The sequence below is a fragment of the Cnephaeus nilssonii genome (assembly GCF_951640355.1).
Source record: "Cnephaeus nilssonii genome assembly, chromosome: 19".
NCBI lineage: Eukaryota > Metazoa > Chordata > Mammalia > Chiroptera > Vespertilionidae > Cnephaeus > Cnephaeus nilssonii.
This window is the reverse complement of record NC_137090.1, coordinates 19,794,818-19,817,205: the sequence shown is the minus strand read 5'-3', so window position 1 is coordinate 19,817,205 and position 22,388 is coordinate 19,794,818. Positions and strand designations below refer to the sequence as shown.

At 41.2% G+C, this 22,388-nt stretch overlaps 1 protein-coding gene across 1 annotated transcript in view; it reads left to right on the top strand.

Moving 5' to 3' along the window:
* TLK2 (tousled like kinase 2) overlaps positions 1 to 19,670 on the top strand; it is a gene marked incomplete at its 5' end in the record, with an annotated part of 85,766 nt that extends 66,096 nt beyond the window's left edge. The window contains 6 exon segments of the mRNA XM_079799206.1: positions 2,908 to 2,997; positions 6,387 to 6,556; positions 7,742 to 7,880; positions 12,095 to 12,206; positions 14,037 to 14,144; positions 16,768 to 19,670. Of these exon segments, the coding sequence (XP_079655332.1) occupies positions 2,908 to 2,997; positions 6,387 to 6,556; positions 7,742 to 7,880; positions 12,095 to 12,206; positions 14,037 to 14,144; positions 16,768 to 16,941 (793 nt within the window). The 3' untranslated portion in view covers positions 16,942 to 19,670.
* Between the last annotated feature and the right edge of the window lie 2,718 nt (positions 19,671 to 22,388).

Sequence of the window (22,388 nt, the reverse complement as noted above, 5' to 3'; positions counted from 1 at the left end):
ATATGGATGACTTTCCAGTCCCAATTGGAATCAAGACATTTATTTGGGTAAAAAAGAAGGAAAAAAATCAAAGAAAGTAAAAGGCTGTTGTTTTTAATGTTGAGTTATATTCTGCACCTCCTTTCCCACAAACAAAAAGTAAACTGATTGTTTTACTTTTGCATTATTAAATGCATTAATAGGTATTACTAGATTTCTTTAATGCCCCAACATATTATATTAAAATCTCTATAGTAGGACAATTTCATATAAAGCTTTCTGCAGAAATAATTGCATTTTAATTAGTATATTCTTGTAGGATACTCTTTTCTAATCTTCTAGGATAACATAATTTTGAAAATCTAAATATATATCCACTGCCCTAACCGGTTTGGCTCAGTGGATAGAGCATCGGCCTGCGGACTGAAAGGTCCCGGGTTCGATTCTGGTCAAGGGCATGTACCTTGGTTGCGGGCACATCCCCAGTAGGAGGTGTGCAGGAGGCAGCTGATCGATGTTTCTCTCTCATAGATGTTTCTGGCTCTCTATCCCTCTCCCTTCCTCTCTGTAAAAAATCAATAAAATAAAAATAAATAAATAAATATCCACTTATAAGAGAGTCAAAGATTAACACTTTAGTGGATAAGTTTCTTAGTAAAGTTTCTGTATTTATGGTGCATTAATCCCTTGGATGCTAAGTTGAAATATGACGGCCATGGCAGAGCTACTGCCTTGCCTGATGAAACATGAGAAGCGGGCCTAAAGCCTGATGTGACCTTGAGGGAGAGCTAACTTCCCTTAGTTGGTGAGGAGTTTGAATGACATTTCCTTTGATTCTTAATTTTTGTCTCCATTCATTTCTTCTGTGTTCTGTACCTTGACAGAAATTGGTCTCTACTTTGAAATGCACAAAATCAAAATGTTAAAAGTGCAGGGAACTATGGATTTATAGTATGCTAGAGTAAAAAAAATGACTTGAACAGATATCTATTTAGTCCATAGGTTTCTAAACTTGTTTTTTTGTTTTAATTCCCACCCAAGGATATTTTCTCCATTGGTTTTTAGAGAGAATGGAAGGGAAGGAGGGAGAGCAGAGAGAGAGAGAAACATCAATGTGAGAGAGAGTCACACATGGATTGGTTGCCTCCTGCGTGAGCTCCGACCAAGGCTTGAAACCTGCAACCTAGGTAGGTGTCCCCGCCAGGAGTCGAACTTGAGACCTTTTGGTTTGAGGGCCTATGCTCTAACCACTGAGCGACCGACCTGAGCTTAAACTAGTTTGTTTTTTGAACAGCATCACCTATATTTTACCAAATGAAATACTACACCAATCTTGATATATGAAAAAGGATACGTGTGGAGCTTCTTTGGTGGAATGGGGAGTTGGGCCAAAGCCATTTTCTTTGCTCAGCGTCTCTACAGGGGCTCCGGAGGCATGGATCTGCAGGGACCCCCTTTAAAGCTGTCAATCCAGTACAGTGGTGGTGAAGCCCAGTGAGGTGGGGCCACAAAGCCCAGACTCAATCCAGGTTTCTTGGTCCCAGGGTAGTGGCTGTTCTAATGCTACTCTAAGTGTGGCAAGTCTTTCTTTCCAGAGAGACATAAAAATGACGAAATGAAGCATCAGAAGAAGCAAAAACTGCCAGAAGTGGCAGCTTGAAAAATAAGCCTAGTCCAACAGTTTCCATTGGGGGAAAATATATTTTATATATATACTTTTAGATTTCAGTCTCCTCTTTCTCCCCGCCAATTGTTTTCTCAACTTTCTGTTGGAATACACCAATTTCAGAAAACACCACTTCTTTTAGTTGTTGTTGTTGTTGTTGTGTGTGTGTGTGTGTGTGTTTACCATACTATGGGGAAAAATTTTTTTAAAGCATTTCCTTTTTTGTATATATTTCATTGATTTTTTTTACAGAGAGGAAGGGAGAGGGAGTCAGAAACATCGATGAGAGAGAAACATCGATCAGCTGCCTCCTACACACTCCCCAATGGGGATGTGACCGCAACCAAGGTACATGCCCTTGACTGGAATCGAACCTGGGACCCTTGAGTCTGCAGGCCGACGCTCTATCCATTGAGCCAAACCTGTTAAGTCTGGAAAAATTTTTTTTAATGACTTGCCTTATAACAAAATGCCCCAAACTAAATGGTGCTAGGTTACTTAAAATATAATCATTTTCTGTTGTTCTTTGAAAAGAAGTAAATAAAAATTATTTGTAATTACATTGTATAAACATGTTCTATTCTCCTAAAATTCAGTGTATGAATATGTCCTAATATATATTTGTGTTCCTAATCTTATTAAATGCTTCTAAATTGGAAAAGTACTAAATAAAAACTCTTAATACATATTTAAATTCTTGTTCCAAAAAAAACTGGGGTTTCCCATAATTTCACATTTTCTATCAATTTCCCATTTTCTTAGTAGAAAATAAAGCTGATAGCCCTTTAAATCCTTTTTGTAAGGAGTAGGATTAAAAAACATACAAAGCGCTGCTAATTGCCTTATATAACCAGTAATCCTTTTACCCAAGGAGTTTATATGCTAATTGCTCCCCTTGATGTAACACCAGGATATAAACATTTATAGATATGAAGTATCAGCTTTAGAAGAGGAAAAAACTGTCTTTATAATTTTTAAAGCTCTAATATTTGGATATAATTATAAAAGCGGTAAGATTGTCACTGAATGAACTTTGAAAGGATGAAAATCCATTCATTCAACAAATATTTGAGTACCTACTATCTTCTCAACAGCTTGGTAAATACTAGTAGAGAAAGTAGGATGAAGAAAGATAAGGGAACCAGATGGAACTGAATGAATAGGTAGAAACAATAGCAAAATAAGAAAATATGTAGATTATCCTTGATGAGTTCTAAAAGACAAGCCAGAATGCAAATGTTAATTTTCCATTTTATTTATAGGCATGCATGTAGGGAGTACCGGATTCACAAAGAACTGGATCATCCCAGAATAGTTAAGCTGTACGATTACTTTTCACTGGACACGGACTCGTAAGTGCTGCACCATTTCAGCTTAGTAATTAGTGCTATTTTCTTGTAGTGTGTTGACTACTTATGGAATAGAGTTTAAATCTGGGCCCAAGAAAAACTCTTTGAGGGAACCAAATATATTTATTTATGGGCAAATAGTCGTATGTGAATTAAGACATCTCTTGGCCACAGGATGTGTGCAGTTGGTGCTATAAATGTTTAACATCCAGTTTGGTGGGGATAATTTGTAATATTTGCCAATTTCTGTGTTATAAATACTATCAACATATCCAGTTTCAAACTGTCAATTAAACACACACAGCTTTATTGAAATATAACTTATATACCATGTAGTTCACTTTTTTAAAGCAGCAGTTTTCAACCTTTTTCATCTAATTTCACACATAAACTACTAAAATTCTGTGGTACACCAAAAAATATATTTTTGCTGATCTGACATTTAAAAATAGGTATAGTTTTTATTCATTCATACCCAACAGCTATTGTGTTGGCTGTTGTCATCTTTTTATTTGACAATCTAAGGGAAAAGAGGTCAGTGTCCCTGACTAAATAGTCAGGTATTGCATGTTTTTAAAATTCTTGTGGCACACTATGTATAATCAATTCAGTGGTTTTTAGTATATTCACAGAATGCACCACCATCTTCATAGTCAATTTTAGAACATTTTCATCACCTCAAAAAGAAACCTTGTACCTTTGTTATCATCTCCCTATTTCTCCACTTCCTACCCCCAGCCCTAAGCAACCACTAATCCACTTTTTGACTCTATAGAGTTCCTATTCTGGACTTTCATGTGAGTGGATCATATAGACGTAGGCTTTTGTGACTGGCTTTTTTCATTTAGTATGTTTTTTTTTTTCAAGGTTTATCCTTTTTGTGTCATGTATCAGAACTTCCGTTTTATGACCAGATATATTCTATTGTTTAGCCGTAACTGCCTTTTGTTTATCCATTTATTCTACCAGTGGCTTAATAACCAGCTCACAAAATTCCTGGAAATTTAACTATCAGCTCTCACACAAATTGGTGCTAGCATCCTACTTACATGCACCAGTGAGTGTGGACTGTTCAATCGCGTCTCTGTCCCACCCTGGAGACTGATGAACACTGACAGACCTTTCAAAAGTGTTAAAATATAGGTTCATAGCTTTATAAGATGTTAGAATTGGGAGGGATCTCAGTTCAGCCTTCTCATTTTATAGGTGGAGATTTGAGAATCAGAAGTCTAAGATCTTTAATAATTTTGAGTATTGTTATTTCATTACCAGGTATAGGTAAGCTCTAGTACTACCTCTGGGTTTATCCAGCAGTTGAGAAATGTTTCAGCATTTGGAAACATTTTCTTTGTAGGAGTCTGAACCGAGTCAGGAGAACATATTTTGGGTATGGCTAGCAAGTATTCCTCTAGACCCCCAGTGTAATTTTAGGAGTTTTGGCCTGTTCAGGCAGCAGCTATCTCAGAAATTGCTATACAGAGAACCAACCCACATTTAGAAGTGACCTCGAAGAGAGACCACAATTCTGTTTGGGAACATAAACTATCATCTCTGGGATTTCCCATTTCCAGGTGTGTTTAGCATGGATTGGGGTTGAGAAAAATATCTAGGTAGAAGAGAGCAGGTCTCCACAGGGTGGCTTTACTGTTTTGCTTTGAGTAAATCCATTGAACTCTAGATAGGACCCTTACCCCTACTCCCCAAAACATAAGTACAAAAACTATTTCAAAGATAATAAATATGATGACTTCGATTATCTGCTGTTTTGAATTTATACATACTTTAAACTTATCTGAGAAATTGAGTTGAATCTGTGCTATTCTTGAGTTGTTTACTTTGTTCTTCCTGTTGTGTGTATGATGAATTTTCATCAACAATAAGTCAGACCAGCATTTTGGAAGGACCAAACCTAGACACAAAAATATTTTAAAGATATAAATATATACTGTATTATGTTATATAATCTATTTTAGGCTATAATACATTTTCTTTTTTTAAATAAAATGTCTCTAATACAAAAAATAAAAAGAAGAAAGACCTCTGTGAGTTGTTTGAGTATTAAAAGAGAGATTTTATTTTCACCTTGCATTTGGGTCAAAGAATAAATCAACTAAGCATGAGAATCCAGATTTCCGTGTCTCAGTTCATAGAATCTACAAATTTCAGACATTTTCAAATAGGGTGCTAGTATGTATCATAAGGAGCATAAAGTTGTTGTTCAGTTTGGGATCCCACAAGGCTATGTATGTCCACATTACATTGCATTGCATTTTGAAGGCTTCAAATTGCCCGGAGGCCCATAGTTCAGTCCTGAGTTTGTTTGCTCTCTGGTCTGCTCATTCTTCCCCTGTTCTGTGTCTTAGGTGAGTTGGCCCTTGCAGGCTGTGTTTGTGTGTCAGTTGTTGATGAACTGGGTTCAGCCAATAGGGAGACAGAGATGGTGGGGGATAGAGGACACCCCTCCCTCATTGTGGTTCCACTTTCCCTTGGTGACCCTGGGTTTTGGTTGCACCATCTCCCTCTGGCCCTCTAGCCTTAGGGTGCTAATGGCTTCCTGCTCTAGATGACCTCTGGGGGACCTCACTGGCCAGTTGTTTTCTCAGGTCTTTCATCATCTATGTGTTCAGTTCCCTGAATTAAAGCCTCTTAAGTGATTTTTATTTCCTGGCTAGACCCCGGGTCATACAACCATATTGTCAATCATTTAAAAGGTATTCTTCTCAGGACTACTCAAACCATTCAGGATGCCTTACTTCAGTTTATAACTGCCTTCAAAGATAAACACATGCAATTTTAAATTTGGGTCTGTTTAATGTATTGATATAAGTGAAGGAAGAAAACCCATACTATGTAATAACACATTTGTTAGAACCATAGACACTGTACTTTTATACCTTGTGTTTAGCAAAGAGAAATGGTAGTACTGTATTGTGTCAAACTGCCAGGAGACATGGTTTGAAATCAGTACTTGGGACCGGGGCAAACCTGAGATTTTTTCCTCACTGTCAGCACTCAGGGTCATTGAAAATGTTTGTAGTGAGAACTGTGTATTTGATCACATATGCTTGTTTAGAAATGGGGTGTAGCTTGGATATGTAAAGGAGACCCTTCCATAAAGATACATTGCAGTTGAGGTGTGCCATGTGTGAGCTTTATTTAGCACCACACATTCCAGTGTCGGGGGGTGTGGAGTCTCCTCACCAAGAGAGTAAGCGGTTTCTTCCTCTGCCCACTCAAGTAGCTAGTACTGAATAAAGAATAGAAGAGGTTTTTTTAAGGAACAAAGAAGAAAGGAGAAGCTAATTACCTGAAGTTTTCACTGGGACTGGTTTAGTTAGTCTTAATCTGCTTGCTCTCATCTCGCGGTCAAATGTTGGTTTATTTGTCTTTAGGTTTTGTACAGTATTAGAATACTGTGAGGGAAATGATCTGGACTTCTACCTGAAACAGCACAAATTAATGTCGGAGAAAGAGGCCCGATCCATTATCATGCAGATTGTGAATGCTTTAAAGTACTTAAATGAAATAAAACCTCCCATCATACACTATGACCTCAAACCAGGTATGTCTAACTTTAGGAGACAGTATTGGTGGCTTTTCTTTGGTCTTATAAATGACTTAATTTTATAAAGTGAGAGAATTTGACAGGAGCCAGGAAGGCTAAAACCATCTGACTTTAGATGGCTTGAGTAGGTGTGGGAATAGAAGAGCCCTGGCCACAAAGCACTGGGTTTAGGAGGGCGGGTCCTAATAAATGCTCCAGAGAAACAATGCCCTGTCTTTAGAGCCCAGGCAGTTCATGATGTCAGCCCGATGAGGAAAGAACTGCTCCGCTTTGTTTTTTCCCATTACTCACACTGCATAGCACTTCCTCTACTCCAGGTCTCTTTGATAAGTGCTCAAAATTAACAACTTATTTTGCACATTAAGTTCCGAGCAGAGTTTTTCATCTTTTTTGTATGGTTACTATCTAACTTGGATAGTCATCAGCAAAGAGTAGAGGGTAGTTGGACTTCTTGCCTCTACTCTTTGTTGACGTCTGCATGTGTTCGCTGTGGACAGCTCCAACCAGCTTAGCTTTGGTGTTAGGAAGGGGATTCCCATTTACCTCCTGGTGTGGCACAGTCGTAAAGCTTGCTTTCCTCTTCTGGTAGCTACATATTAACTCTCACGACTCATTATGCTTTAATGTTCTAATACAGTTCACATGACTAAAAAAATCCATTACGATGAAGTGCTTTTTTTAAAGAGTGGCCATTGTGTGATCGGGTTTTCCATCACTGAGTCCAATACATTTTCCTGCCTTAGGAGCTGTAGGTGGCACTGTGGTACTATCTTTGATTCCCTTGTATGTTTTCTTTGACAACCCCTCCCTCCCCAAATGAATGTTCTAAACACCGTGGTTTAGAGATCTTTACTGAAAGTTCAGATGAAACTTTCCCACAATTTTTGAGCAACTGTACAAGTGATATTTTACTTTGGCGAGTTATAATTTATTTCCACTGCTCACAGTAGTAGTTTTAGAACATTAAGCAGGTGATTCTTGGAAAATAGAAGGTTGCAGCCAGACACTGAGGACTCTTCCCCCGCATTCAGAGTCCAGATCTCATTTTATTCTGGGGATTGAGATGTTTGGTATTGCGTGCAGGACGTTGAGTTCAGATGTCTCCTTCTTGTCTGTTATTACTTGGCTTTTTCTCTTAATTAGTAAGTCTCTTTTTATTCATGAAGATTTTTATCTTTTTAGGTAATATTCTTTTAGTAAATGGTACAGCGTGTGGAGAGATAAAAATCACAGATTTTGGTCTTTCCAAGATCATGGATGATGATAGCTACAATTCAGTGGATGGCATGGAGCTCACGTCACAAGGTGCTGGTACTTATTGGTAGGTATCTGGGAGATCTGCCAGGTTGGCTGGTGGTGTGGCTGTGCTATACTGAAGTGTTGATAATTAATAGTTAATATCTACATCCTTTCTGCTTGAGCAATAATGCTATAAATATAAACCAAAGCAGATTTTCCTCCCCAAAAGTTACTGTCTTTTCAGCGGTTTGACTCTTATATTTATACTAGAGGCCCAATGCACGAAATTCGTAGTGGGGGTCCCTTAGCCCAGTCTGCACCCTCTCCAATCTGGGATCCCTCTTGTAATCCGGGACCACTGGCTCCCAACTGCTCACCTGCCTGCTGGCCTGATCCCCCTAACTGCTCTCCCCTGTTGGCATGATCCCCCTCACTGCTCTCCCCTACCAGCCTGATCTCCCTAACTGCTCTCCCCTGTTGGCATGATCCCCCTAACTGCTCTCCCCTGCCGGCCTGATTCCCCTAACTGCTCTCCCCTACCGGCCTGACCCCCCTAACTGCTTTTCCCTGCCGGCCTGATCCCTAACTGCTCTCCCCTGCCAGCCTGATCCCCCTAACTGCTCTCCCCTGCCATCCTGATCCCCCTAACTGCTCTCCCCTACCAGCCTGATTGCCCCTAACTGCCTCTGCCTCGGCCCCACCACTGTGGTTTTGTCCGGAAGGTCATCTGGAAGATGTCTGGTCTAATTAGCATATTACCCTTTTATTAGTATAGATTTATGTCATAATATTTCTTTCCTTTCTTGAAAACCATTGAGAGAGATTATGTGTGGTCAGGTGTATGAGTTGTGTGTTTCCTCCTTAGGGTCGGCCCTAGTGAGTAGGTAGAGAAAGAGGTTGCTCATTTGTTTATCAAGAATGGCCCTAAATTCTTTTCAGTACAAATGCAGGTCTCTCTCTTCAGGGGTTAATGGGCTGAAGGATTTGTTTCCAGAGTTGCCCGAGGATGATGGATTCTCAAGAACTAAGGAATTCTGAAGATCAGTATGTAAAGTAATCAGGATGTAAAAAGCAACCCTTAAAATCTAAACAGGAAAAAGTTTGCAGTTTGCCAAAAAATTTATCCATCTCTCTCAGCTATATTCTAAAAAGTTTTGAGCCACGTTTTCCCCCCTCTGTTGTCTCTCATCTCTCCCCAACCACTCTACCCCAGCTGCCTGTTCTGTGACCATCCTACTTCTGCCTAGCATGACTCTTGACAGCGAGAACCATACAAGATACCTATAGCTCAGACATTTAACTTTGTTTTTGTAAATGTGTGTTAACAGAGCTGCCTTTTCACATCTGTGTGATTCTGAACATGAAGGAAGCTTCCAGTAGCAGCACAAAGGGATGGGGAACACATGCTATTATACCCCAGTGTCAGTTGGTAGATCACTTATGTTTGAATCTAAAGATTAGTGACTGCCTGGGAATGAAGGTATTGATCTGAAGCAGACAGAGAAGAGTGGGGGAATATCTTTTACAACATGTAGGATCGGCCCCGTTCTTATCAGTCTGATCATATTTAAGTTATATGCATTAAAGAACCAATCAAATCCTGCTTAAAAAAAACTCACAAAATTTCTAATGTTTCTCATTGTTTGTGGAGATGGTATCTATCGTGAAAATTAGTCACTAAATTAAAACTTTTGAGATTCCAGGTTTAAAATAGAAGCTACAGTTACAGTTGTGTATTCACTGTGGTGATTATTGTGGGTTAGTGTTCTTGTCACTAAATGATACAGAAATATCTGCTGTTGGAAATTTTGGAAACAGATCTATACCTTTGCTGTATAAATTCACTGGAACTTAAATTTGAGCTTTTTGTTTGATAGTGTGTTCTTTTTTTCACGTTTAATTAGGTTTCTCATTGCTACCTATTGCCATATTTGCTAAGCTATAAAAATTCAGTGGTTGGAATTTAAATAAAAATTATGTGGTGTTTGGGATTTGCTTCAAGGCAATCTGAGGAGAAGTGGAGAGGGATGTATATGAATAAGGACTCACTGAGTGTTGGTAGGAGGTGTTTTGTTGTTGTTTTTTTATAGTAAACAGCAAGGTAGAGAGGGGCTACTGAGAAAATTAAATTTTATGGATTTCTATGAAAGTTTAAAAAGTCTCCATATTGATAGAAACATTGTCATAATCACCATCCTCAATATATCATCCTCTATAATGTCCCAGAGAACTGCAAAATAGACAGGAGGACATAATTCTAAGTGACTATGTGGTATTTGGTTGTTCTAGAATTATTCTACATTAAATACTACTTTTAAGTAAGTGACCTGTAGGCTAGGCCTTGAGAAGCATTTTTCTCTGAGGATTATATCGTCATGGAATATGCAGCTGTTTTGTTTTGTTTTAATTTTTAGTGTAGTGTCATAGAACTGTCATCTACTCTTCCTCCCAAAGTCCTTGATACGGAATCAGAATGCTTATTATTTTCAGTATTTGGGGAAAGAACTAGTTTATTTCTTCATTTACAGATGGAGGAAACTGAGACCTAGAAAGTGATTTGCCAGACTTCTATTAAGTGGCAATGTCTTTTGTATTCTAAATATTTGGCTAAATTATTACTCTGCATATAGACAAGTTCAACAACATCTGTTCTTCCCCACCACCTCCACAAAAAAGTTATAAATACATTAAAATGATCATTTAGAATAAAAATTCTATTTGTTATATATCTAATAGCATATTTGTTTTATGTGTTAAAGAGTCAAGAACCATGAAAACTAGGGAAGATTTTAGCACTTGGAAGAGCTGTTTTTATTTTATTTTATTTATTTATTTATTTAATATATATTTTTATTGATTTCAGGAAGGAAGGGAGAGGTAGAGGGAGAAACATCAATGATGAGAAAGAATCATTGATCGGCTGCCTCCTGCACGCCCCGCACTGGGGATCAAGCCCGCAACCCAGGCATGTGCCCTTGGCCAGAATCGAACTCAGGACCCTTCAGTCCTAATGCTCTATCCACTGAACCAAACCGGCTAGGGCGAGCTGTTTTTAAAATAAATTATTTTTTCTATATTGTTTCTGTGCCATTTCCCCCCTCTTTGTGATTTCTATATCTGTATTTTTATTTCTCAATGTGTGTTTTGGCTAAAAATTTTTATTGTGAAATAGTAATCTAGGCCAGTCGTCTTAATCATCCGAAAATGTCTGTTAAAAATAATAAATGAGAAACAACATGAAACTAAACTTCTTTTTAAAAAAGAAGAAAGCCCATCATCTGAACATTTTCTGCCTCTCAACTCTTGTGGTCCCCTTCAAGCTATAAATTTAGATTTTTATACCAAAGCATAGCAAGCTTTCAAATAGTTTCACAGAACTGATTTTGCCAGCATGAAATCTGCAGAAATCAATCTGTTATCTACAGAATTCCACCTTCCAGCTGTGCCATGGCTAAGGCTCTAGGCAATGAGTAGAAGCATATTTGTTTGGTTTCCTAAATGCCAAGAGGCACTTACCTTCCGTACCATACAATTTGGTGTGGTTGGCTGTCCAGCTAGTCTTTTTAGAGGCCAGGGGTGGATGGGGAGGGAAGGAATTCAGATGAGGATTGAGTTGTTCTAACAAGTAGTTGTTTAGCTTTTTTTGCACTGTTAGTTAGTCTTCTAGTAATCCCCTGATCGCCCTTAAAGTGGGAAATGTAAAATATCTTTGATAATACGGACTTCAGTGCCACTATTGATTATATATTGTAGTTATTTCCAGTCCAGATTACCCAAAGAAACTACATTAAGAAGAGAGCCATTCTCCTCAGAGAGCCATTCTTCTGGGTCCTGAAATCATTGGGACTTTTAAAATAGTTTTTTACCAACATCTTCAGCCAATATGAAAGGAAACTGATACCACCTCTAGTTAGATTTAATGTTTGTTGATGCAGCTGTTATAAAAGGGAGTGCACATCATTTATGCCCCCCCCCCCCCACCCCTTAAACCGTTGTTGAATGGTACTTACATTAGGGACAACCCTGGGAAAGGAGGCTGGCGTGGGTGAAATAGGAACCAGAAAGAATATTTACCTCGCTCAGTGAGTAGAGAAACGTATTTTAAGTTTTCATAGGACATTACTGCCTTATTTTAGAGTGTCTTTTCATCAACTTTCTCCAGGTAGGTCTAAGTTGCTTTTTCAGCTGTTAAAATTCAGATATTTTCATTTCCAACAAGGTGTTTACCTTTGCCTGTACATTTCTTAGATTTATACAGTTATTTTTCTGAGAATTCTTATTTCCCTCTTTTCCCAGGTATTTACCACCAGAGTGTTTTGTGGTTGGGAAAGAACCACCAAAGATCTCAAATAAAGTTGATGTCTGGTCAGTGGGTGTGATCTTCTACCAGTGTCTTTATGGAAGGAAGGTAAGGAAGAAGGTCAGATGTTTTGGATTAACTTCTGTCTTGGGTGATACATGTACAAAGTGGTATGGTGCGGATTATTCTCTTGGGGTTAATCATTGGATTATACAAAACGGAATATTGAAAGTTGTGGTTTGAACAAAATACAGAATAATAATAGCTTTATGTATAAGCAGAAATTTTTGACCCTGAAGCACTTAATGAATTCTGCTGGGACTCATGTGGAAAACATGTATTTTTTGCTGTTCTCAATTAGATCCAAGATGTTTTGGTTCTAATAATGTGGTAAGGGAATTATGTGAAGTAGTTTATTAAAGTATACAATCTTCCCAGGAGCCATTCTTAAGGGTCCCCAAACTTGAAACTTGAAATATTGGCAGGGTCCTTTATTCCCAACCACCCCATTAGTTAAAGCTATTATTAATAAAAGCATGCTTTATATTTCTATACTGGGAGGTGGTATCAGAAAGTATTCATTGTCTGTTACCTCTGATCAAAGTGACATATCATTAGAACAAGTAATAACCTAGGTAGTAAAGTATAACCTAGTGAATTTTCACACTTGTTTTTTCCTTGTGAGCACACTTATAAATGTGTGTATTAGGATCCAGCTGTGTATTCCTACTCATATTTCTGCTGTCAGTGTGTTCGTATGTTTTAGTGCTCTCCTTAGGCTGTGGGTATAAGCCATTTGGGAGTTCTGCAACTCTCCTGGACTCTTAGTATTTTGGTTACAATCCCCAGACCGAGCTCCTTTTTAACTTCTTGTTTTCTTTATTTATCCCACTTCTCTAATTGGGAAGCTATTCAGAACTAGGAGGGGTTAATTATTACGGTACTTATACTCTGATAATGTGGAAGTGTTGAGCTTTTAATTCAGATTTCAGCTTCCTCTTTAACTTCTTGATTTCTTTGTTTATTTATCCCACTTCTCTAATCAGGAAGCTATTCAGAACTAGGAGGGGTTAATTATCACTTATATTCTGTAATGTGGAAGTGTTGCCGAGAGTGGTGGCAGAGGTTATCCAGGAAGAGTTGTTTTGTGATCTGTCAGTAGAAACACTGTAGAAGTGACACTTGGACTTAACCTAATTTTTCAGAGTTTACTAGAAAATGGCAGTTTGAGGCACAGATAAAGCCACTAAGTAGCCCCAATTCTGTGTTGTTGTTTTTTAAAATATATTTTTATTGATTTCAGAGAGGAAGGGAGAGAGAGAGACATCAATGATGAGAGAGAAACACCAATCGGCTGCCTCCTGCATGCCCCCCACTAGAGACCGAGCCCCTAACCCAGGCATGTGCCCTTGACTGGAATCGAACCCTGGACCCTTCAGTCCACAGGCCGATGCTCTATCCACTGAGCCAAACTGTCTAGGGCCTGTTTTTTGTGCCTCCCCGCCCCCAAGTCTGACCTTACCCCTCTACTCTTTCACTTTTCTATCTCTTTTTATCTGTTTCTTGGGCCTGCTAGTATCACACATGTATTGCTTAAGCCTGCATGTATCACTCAGGACAAAAGAGGTTGCTGGTTCCTGCTCTGCATCTTCTTTTTCTTTGCTGTAAGCAAAGCTTAGCAGAGGATGACACAGCAGATCTGCCCCTGGTTTCCACTCTGCCTTAACCTAGATGTTGGACTGTGAGCAAGTCATTTAAGCTCTGAGCCTTTTGTACCCTTTATCTATAAAAATGAGAGAGTTCAAGGAGATTATCTCCAAAGTTCCCTATAGCAATTCTCATTAGGATGTCTTCTCCGTTCCTCCCAGGAATTTTGAATTGTTCTCTTTTGTTTTAACCAGAGGCCCACCTTTGTTTATTTTTATTTTTATATGACAGCCTTTTGGCCATAACCAGTCCCAGCAAGACATTCTGCAAGAAAATACTATTCTTAAAGCTACTGAAGTGCAGTTTCCGCCAAAGCCAGTAGTAACACCTGAAGCAAAGGTAAGTTCTGACCAAACTGGCCAGCAGAAATGACTGCTTTGCTTTTTGTATTATTTCTATGGGCAATAGTGGATGGGTTTTTAGTACAAAATTTAAGTATTAAAACACCCTCTTCCTTCCAAATGTGTATTTCTCTAACCTCTACCCTTCTCTCCTCCCACAACAAGTATTTATTGAGTGCCTATTAAACAGTAGACAGTGCAGAAGAAACTGTGAATGTGTAAACAATGAACTACAGCCCAGCCGGCGTGGCTCAGTGGTTGAGCATCGACCCATGAACCAGGAGGTTGCCTGTTCAATTTTGGGTCAGGGCACATGCCTGGGTTGCGGGCTTGATCCCTAGTGTGGGGCGTGCAAGAGGCAGCCAATCCATGATTCTCTCTCATCGATGTTTCTGTCTCTCCTTTTCTGTTCCTCTCTGAAATCAACAAAAAAAAATATTTTTTAAAAAGTGAACTACACAGATAAGGTCCCTGCCCTTAAGGAGTTTGCATCCCACTAGTTGTGGCAAACAATAACTAAAAATGATACATTTCATTTTAATGGTGATAAATGTTATGAAGAAAATAAATCAGAGTAAGGGGTTGGAGAAGTGGGAACCCCTTTTTTGATGGCATGATCAGGGAAGGCCTCAGTGATGATGTGAGGTTTTGAGCAGTTTTGAATGATGTGAAGGTGGGGGACCATGTACAGATTATTATGAGCAGAGAAAAGTGAGTAAAGCTTAGATGTGAGTGTGAGCTTAGCAGGTCCACAGTGAGGACAGAGCAGAGGGGAGAGTGGTAGGAGAGACAGCAGGGCAGATTGTGGACTGATGGAAAGCAGTTGAAGGTTTTAATCAGGGCAACTTTGTGATCAGATTGCTGTTTCAAAAGCCTTTACTGGCAGCTATGTAGAGAGGAAATTCAAAATGTAAAAGTTTATTTGACTAGTGTCCAACACAAGAAAACCTATTTAATTCTAGTTCCAGATATTTCACTAAGGTAAGATTTTTTTTGTTTGTTTTTTCTTTCAATCCTCCACCTGATGATATGCAAGAGAGGGGAAGGGAGAGAGAGAGAGAAATATTGATGTGAGAAAGAACATTAATTGGTTGCCTTCCGTATGTGCCCCGACCAACCGGGGATCAAACCCATAAGCTAGGTATGTGCCTCCATGGGAATGGAACCCACAGCATTTTGGTATAAGGGATGATGCTCCAACCAATTGAGCCACACCGGCCAGGGCAAGAAAGGCTTATTTTTTAATTGATTTTAGAGAGAGGAAAGGAGAGGGGGAGAGACAGAGAGAGAAAGAAAAATATCAATGTGAGAGAAACATTGATTGACTGCCCCCTGCATACCCATCCTGGGGATCGAGCTCACTACCAGGGGCATATTCCCTGACTAGGAATAGAACCAGCAACTTTTTGGTATATGGGGCGCTCAACCAATTGAGCCACACCGGCCAGGGCAAAAGGTTTATTTTTAAAGACCAAGGATCATTATGTTCACTTCTGTGAATTTGTTTTTATCTTACAAATGCTTTAATCAAGTAATTACCTCTAGATGTCCTTTATTTTGAAAAACAGGATTGGTTTATACTTTTGTGTTTTATGAATTAAACATGGGGGGACTAGAAAAGCAATTATTTCATGTTTTAGATTTTTAAAAATAGACTTTATTTTTTAGAACAATTTTAGATTCACAACAAATTTGAGTGGAAAATAGAGTTACCATATATTCCCTCCCTCCCCCCCCCCCCCCCCCCCCCGCCCCACACACAGCCTTTCCCACTGACAACAACCTGCACTAGCACAGACATTTGTTAAAAATAAGTGAACCTCCGTGGAAATGCCATTATCACCCTCAAGTAAAGTATGGACTTTGGATGATGGCATTTTAGATTTTTTAAAATTGATTCACTTATTTAAAATAATTATAAGACTTTAATTAAAAAGAATTGTCTGGTGAAAAAGATAGATAATCTACTTCTTGAAGAACAGACTACATAGCCTTTCATACCTAGTGCCAAGGAAACTTCTGTGTTAGTAGTAAATTAGGATTATAATCAAACCCAACTCACAGGGTTTATGCCTTTTGTCTTTATGTCTCTTGGGGAGACAAGTCCTATCCCGGTTTTCCTTTACTACTTAGTTATGTGTCCTCTCGTTTGCTTAACGATCTTTTGGAGAAGAACAAGATACACAGGGGAGGCATTTACCAATCGGTGGCACATTGTGGTGTTAGTGTTGGTCTCCTCACCCTGCCTGTGGCGGTAGTCATTACAATTCCCACTTCCTCAGAAAGGTCACGTGAGGCCATGGATTATAGATGCAGGACCATGAATGTAGATTGTTCCCATGCAAACCAGCCAAGGCAAAGAGTGTTTTTTGTGTTGGTCTCTGTGCTTTGGGGGCAGAGGTATTTAGATGTCATGCCCATTCCCCCTCAGGAATGGCTCATCCACCTCCATCTGGGAAAGAGTCAGTGACCACAGAGAGGTCCTGCTGCCAGTGCGCCTCCTCCCGTGCTCTTCTCCGGGTCTGCACGGCAGGTCCAGGAAGGGCTCTGGCAGCTGCCAGGGAACCTTAGGCTTCCCTCTGGGGCACCAGGTTACCTGCTTCAAGAAACTTTTCTTTCAGGCATTTATTCGGCGATGCTTGGCCTACCGAAAGGAGGACCGCATCGATGTCCAGCAGCTGGCCTGTGATCCCTACTTGCTGCCTCACATCCGAAAATCGGTCTCCACAAGTAGCCCTGCTGGAGCTGCTATTGCATCAACCTCTGGGGTGTCCAATAACAGTTCTTCGAATTGAGACCCACTCCTAGGCCACAGACTGTTCAACACACACAGTGGACAAATGGCATTCAGCAGCGGGTTTGGAACATAGCGAATCCGAATGGATCTCATGAAACCTGTACCAGGTGCTTTTATTTTCTTGCTTTTTTCCCATCCATAGAGCATGACAGCATCGATTCTCATTGAGGAGAAACCTTGGGCACCTCTGGCCAGGCCTCGTAGGAAAAGGCCCCGCCCGAGGTTCCGGCGTCAACGGCCACTGCGTGTGGCTGCTCTGAGTGAGGAAAAAAATTAAAAAGAAAAACTGGTTCCATGTACTGTGAACTTGAAAACATGCAGACTCAGGGGGGTCCCTGATGCAGTGCTTCAGATGAAGAATGTGGACTTGAAAATACAGACTGGGCTAGTCCAGTGTCTATATTTAAACTTGTTCTTTTCTTTTAATAAAGTTTAGGTAACATCTCCTGAAAAGCTTGTAGCACAAAGGCTCAGCTGGGGATGGTGTTTGACTTCGGAGGAAAAAAGTTGCTATTGCCCGTTAAAGGCACTAGAGTTAGTGTTTTATCCCTAAATAATTTCAATTTTTAAAAACATGCAGCTTCCCTCCCCCCTTTTTTATTTTCAAAGAATACATTTGGTCACAAAGTGAAACCCGTATTAGCAAGTACGTGGCAATGTTCATTCCAATCAGATGCAGCTTCCTCCTCCGTCTGGTCTCCTGTGTGCAATTGCTTCCCTCGTGTCAGTAGGGAAAATGGAGTGGGAGTACTGAGATGTGTGGGCTTTTGCCATTGGACAAAGAATGAGGTTAGAAGACTGCAGCTTGGGCCTCTCTAGGTTTTCAACTATTTCTTCACAATTTGAACACTTGACGGTTGTCCCTTTTAATTTATTTGAAGTGCTATTTTTTTAAATAAAGGTTCATCTGTCCATGCAGTCCTCTTGGATTCTCTGAATGTAGTAACTATCGCAACTGTTCCAAAGTCAGGCAGAAAACGGGCTGGGGAGCCAAATCCAATGCCCCAGGGATCAGGAGTTCCTACCCACAGTCTCTGTGTGCTCGCTAAATGGTGCACATTACTTGTTAGCCACAATATTAAAACTCGATCAGCACATAAGCTTTCCTTTATTAGATCTTTTGGCAGGAAATAACCTCCAACCTCTAAATTTTGTGGGTGTGTGCCGGTGTGTGTCTCTGTGTGCATGTGCACACATGCTTTGTCTAACTCACTTTAATAGATGCACTAAGTGGAGGTAAAACATAATCTCAAGGGAAATAGGTATTTCAAATATGAACAAATATGAACTCTTTTTGGAACTAATGTTTTTTTTAATGTGGCTGTTTCTGAAATGTGATCAACTGAAGATGGAGCTAAAATGGGAGCTGCGTGGCCCTACCGTGCCCTTGAAACAGCAGAGCACTCTGCAGTGGAGAGAGGAGGCCAGAGCCCGAACATGTGGTAGCCAGCTTGGAATGTTACTGACATATGTGGCAAAAGGGCTCAGCCAGAAATATTTAAAGATGCAGCACTCAGGCATGCGAGTTCCCTGGGCAGGGGGAGGGGAGTCAGGAAGGGTAGAGAGCTCTCAACTAACTCAAGACTCCAGTGTTTCTATTATATGTGATAAATGCCATTGGTGACATGTTTTTAGGGCCTTTGTTTATTCTGTGAACCTGCCCCTCACCCCAGTATCAGGCCATCTTAAGGGAAGCAGAGTTCCAAATTGGAGAGAGGCATGTGGGCAGGTAACATCCTGTGGACTCTGAATGGAAGGAAGTCAGCCCCAGAGCCCTTGGTGCCGCCAGCTTTCTAAGCTGTTTTATTGCAATGTATATTTATACACACGTGCACATAAACACACAAATATCTGTGCACACACGTGTGTGTAAAATACCTTTTTTAACCATTACAATCAAGCTGCAAAGCAAAGAGTACTCAGGGGATTTCAAAGGTTGAGCACAATGCCAAAAGGATGGTGTCTGCACATGAAGAGATGGATGAAGTTGACACTAGATTTGAATTTACTCCAAATATTAAATTCTGCTCCTTTTTTCCTCCCTCTCACTCAGTAATCTTGTAAAAATTTTTAACTTTTTTAGCAGTTGAAGAAATGCTGCATCTTGAAGCTTTCCCTCTAACTTCCTGCCTCCTTTTTCCCCACGGGCTAAACGAAGCTGCAGGACTTTACTTACCTTTTCTACCTGGTCCTGAAGAAGGGATGCCCTCGCTCCTTGCTTTCCTTGAGTCTAGGGCCTGGTTGAAGCTGCCTGGGCTCGACTGAGTTTGGGCAAGGCCTCTTTCCACTGCATGGACCAGCCCCAGAAAACATGCAGAATGTTGACCTTTACCAGACTTTTAAATAGCCAATGAAATCACCAAGTGGGGTTCTTCCACGATATATTTTGTTAATATGGGTTTCACTTTTTCCAAGGATAATCCCTTATTGCCATGATGTTGATTTACTTTAAAACAGTGATTTTTAAAAATGTGTATTAATTTGTAATGAAATCCAGCCAGACTGTTTTGGCCTTTCCCAATCTGGGGGGTGGGGAGGATATTAAAATAAGTTTTAAGAAGTGAATTTCCCAGCCTCTTGATTTTACTCTAGTTCAAACAGCCCTTACCATCTAGGGTATAGCTAGGGAGCCCTGGCAGCTGGCTGAGACCCAGTGGACATCACAGGCACGATGGGAATGTGTTGATTCGTGCAACACCTTTTGCACCTCGGATGTGCTAACAGCTATGCTTCTGGGTGGGAATATAGCAGTGAGCAGACAGGGAAGGCACAGCCATCAGTTCACAATCCAGGGGTGAAGGCACTGGGCCCCAGGAAGGGATGGAATATGGGAGTCTGAGGGGAAGGAATTGGGCTCTGAATTATCCATTGTGAGACGGGCAGCTTTAAAGTGGGGATTCACCATTGAGAGCCATATGCACCCCACTTCTGTGGCTGATCTGAACACATCTGCTATATTTTTAGGTTTGTTTCCCTGTTTCCTGCTAGTCCAGGAAAGACAGGTTTTCCTCCAGCTGAGAAGATTAGCAGTCAAGGAGCTCTTGTGGTGCTTAATTTAGAAAATAGCTCTCTTTAAACATAGTAAATATAGTTGTCTCCTATAATCTTAGAGCCAGAAGCGAGCTGCAGGTCCAGCTCCTTGCTTCTAAGAAGGCAAAGTTTACTACAAGCTTGACCCACCTTGGTGATTTTTTTCTTTTTTTCTGAGAATCCTTTCCCCTGTATTCATCATCCTAATTGCCCAAGCTCTCTTTGTTTGTAATTTAAATCTGCCTGGGGTAAGAGGGGTGGGGGCATGGTGCACAGCTACTTGGGGTACGGGGGATCCCTCTTCCTAAAATTAGCTGTTCTGTCTTATCTTATGGCAGAACTACCTAATGGTCAAGAGCCTGGGCTTTAGAATTAGGTTCAAATCCCACCTCTGCAAGCTTCTGGGGTAGCTCCTCGCATGATTTTATTACAGAGTAGAAATAAGGTTTGTAAAGTACCTGATACATAAGAGGGAAATTTTAAAAAATGTGGTTTAAAAGGATCACAAGAGCCCAGCCGACGTGGCTCAGTGGTTGAGCTTCTACCTATGAACCAGGACGTTATGGTTCGATTCCCAGTCAGGGCACATGCCCCGGTTGCGGGCTCGATCCTCAATGTGGGGCATGCAGGAGCAGCCAATCAGTGATTCACATCATTGAAGTTTCTATCTCTTCTCTCTTCCTCTCTGAAATCAATAAAGAATATTTTGAAAATAAATAAATAAAAAGATCACAAAATCCAGTAAGTGGGATTGCTGGTCCTGGGACGCCCAAGTTCGCTGGTTGGGGTTCAGAGCCTTTCTACTTGCCAGACTATCAAGAGATCCTTTGTCTTTGGTAAGTGATGCAGACCTTTTGGGAGCCTTAAGCCCTCTGGCTTGAGATTTAATATCAACCTCTGTCCTATGAGGTCAGCAGTCTTTTAACCCGGGCCCAAGTTACTTCCCTCTAAGTCTGGAAAGAGCATCTTTTAGGCCAGTGAGGCCCCAGGCCGGAAGCATCAGCATCACTTGGGAACCTGTGAGGATGCACGTTCTCAGCCCTGCCCTACCCCACCCCACCCCACCCCACCCCAGCATTCTCTCTGTCCCCCAGGTGGCATGGGCACTGATGGTCACAAGTCCTGCAGAACTTCGTATCAGGGTGGGGCCACTGGAGAGGGTGGCTATCGGGCCTTATCTAAACTTATCCCTCTGGAAGCGAGATGACTTTTATTTTCTGTTAGGAATAAAAATCTAAGCTCTGGGCTGTCCTAGGACTGATGTCATACATACGCTCCTCTATGGGGAGCCCCAAGAGGGCCCCTACACCACATCCTTTGGTACCTAAACAATACACTCAAGAATCATTCACTAATTTGAGCAAAGCTGCTTACCTTTAGCCTTTTCTTAAAATAAAACAACTTAACCAGTACCTTCTCGTGAATTAATTGATTACATTTTTCTTTTACCTGAGGGATCCAGAGCTGCAGGACAAAGCTGAGGCCTGGGTCTGCTTATGAAGCCAGTCTGGCAGTCTGGCTTAGGGGTGATGAGAGCCCAGGAGGGGATTGCAGCTTTTCAGAAGGGTGGGAAGGAGAGAGTATAGAGAGGTTGCAGGGAGAGGAAGGTTAGGTGGGAGTGGGTTAGTGGCTGCTGCTGAGCTCTGCAGGTGGGCTGGGGGAACCTGCCAGCGGCTGGGAAAACTGTGGAGCCAGGGAGCAGGTCTGAGACCTGGTGGGGGCAGGGAGTACAAGGGCCCTATTGTGCTGGGGGAGCTCAGCAGGGGCCCTAGACAGTCTGGAGTCAGCAAAGGGGTGTGTGTTTGTGTGTGTGTGTGTGTGTGTGTGTGTGTGTGTGAGGGGCTGGGCAAGAGACCCGTGGTTCGAAGGGGTCAAAGAGCAGCTGGCTGGCTAACAAGGCCCCATCCACCCCTGGCCGTGGGTCAGGCCTCCTGGGTGTGGAGGTAAGTGCCCAGCTAGAGAACTGTGGTAACCTAAGCCTCGTTTAAGCCTCCAAGCACAGTCTGCAACTGTGGTGGCCTCCCGTGCTGCCCAAGCCTTTTCACCCTGAAGGCAGCTTGGGGAGGGGTTGCAGAGGGCAGGATTGTCAAGGGAAGGGGCTCTAGCACTGCTGCTTTCAGGGAAGGTTCTCCGCTGTGTTTCTTCACAACGCCAGCACAGGCAAGGTGAAAGCATCTCACTGAGTTTACAGATGAGGAAACTGAGGCTCAGAGAGACTTGGTGCCTGGTAGTAAGTAGAGCAGGATTGAATGGGGATGGACTGCAGGCTTGAAAATAGGTGGATTCTGAGTGCCATCCTGGGGCGCGCACTGCTGTGGGTGATGGCTGCACCTTGGCTCCACCTGGAGGCATATCTGACCCTAGTCCAGGGCTCCACTCCCCAGGCTGCCTTTACTCCATACCTCCCCTCCCTCA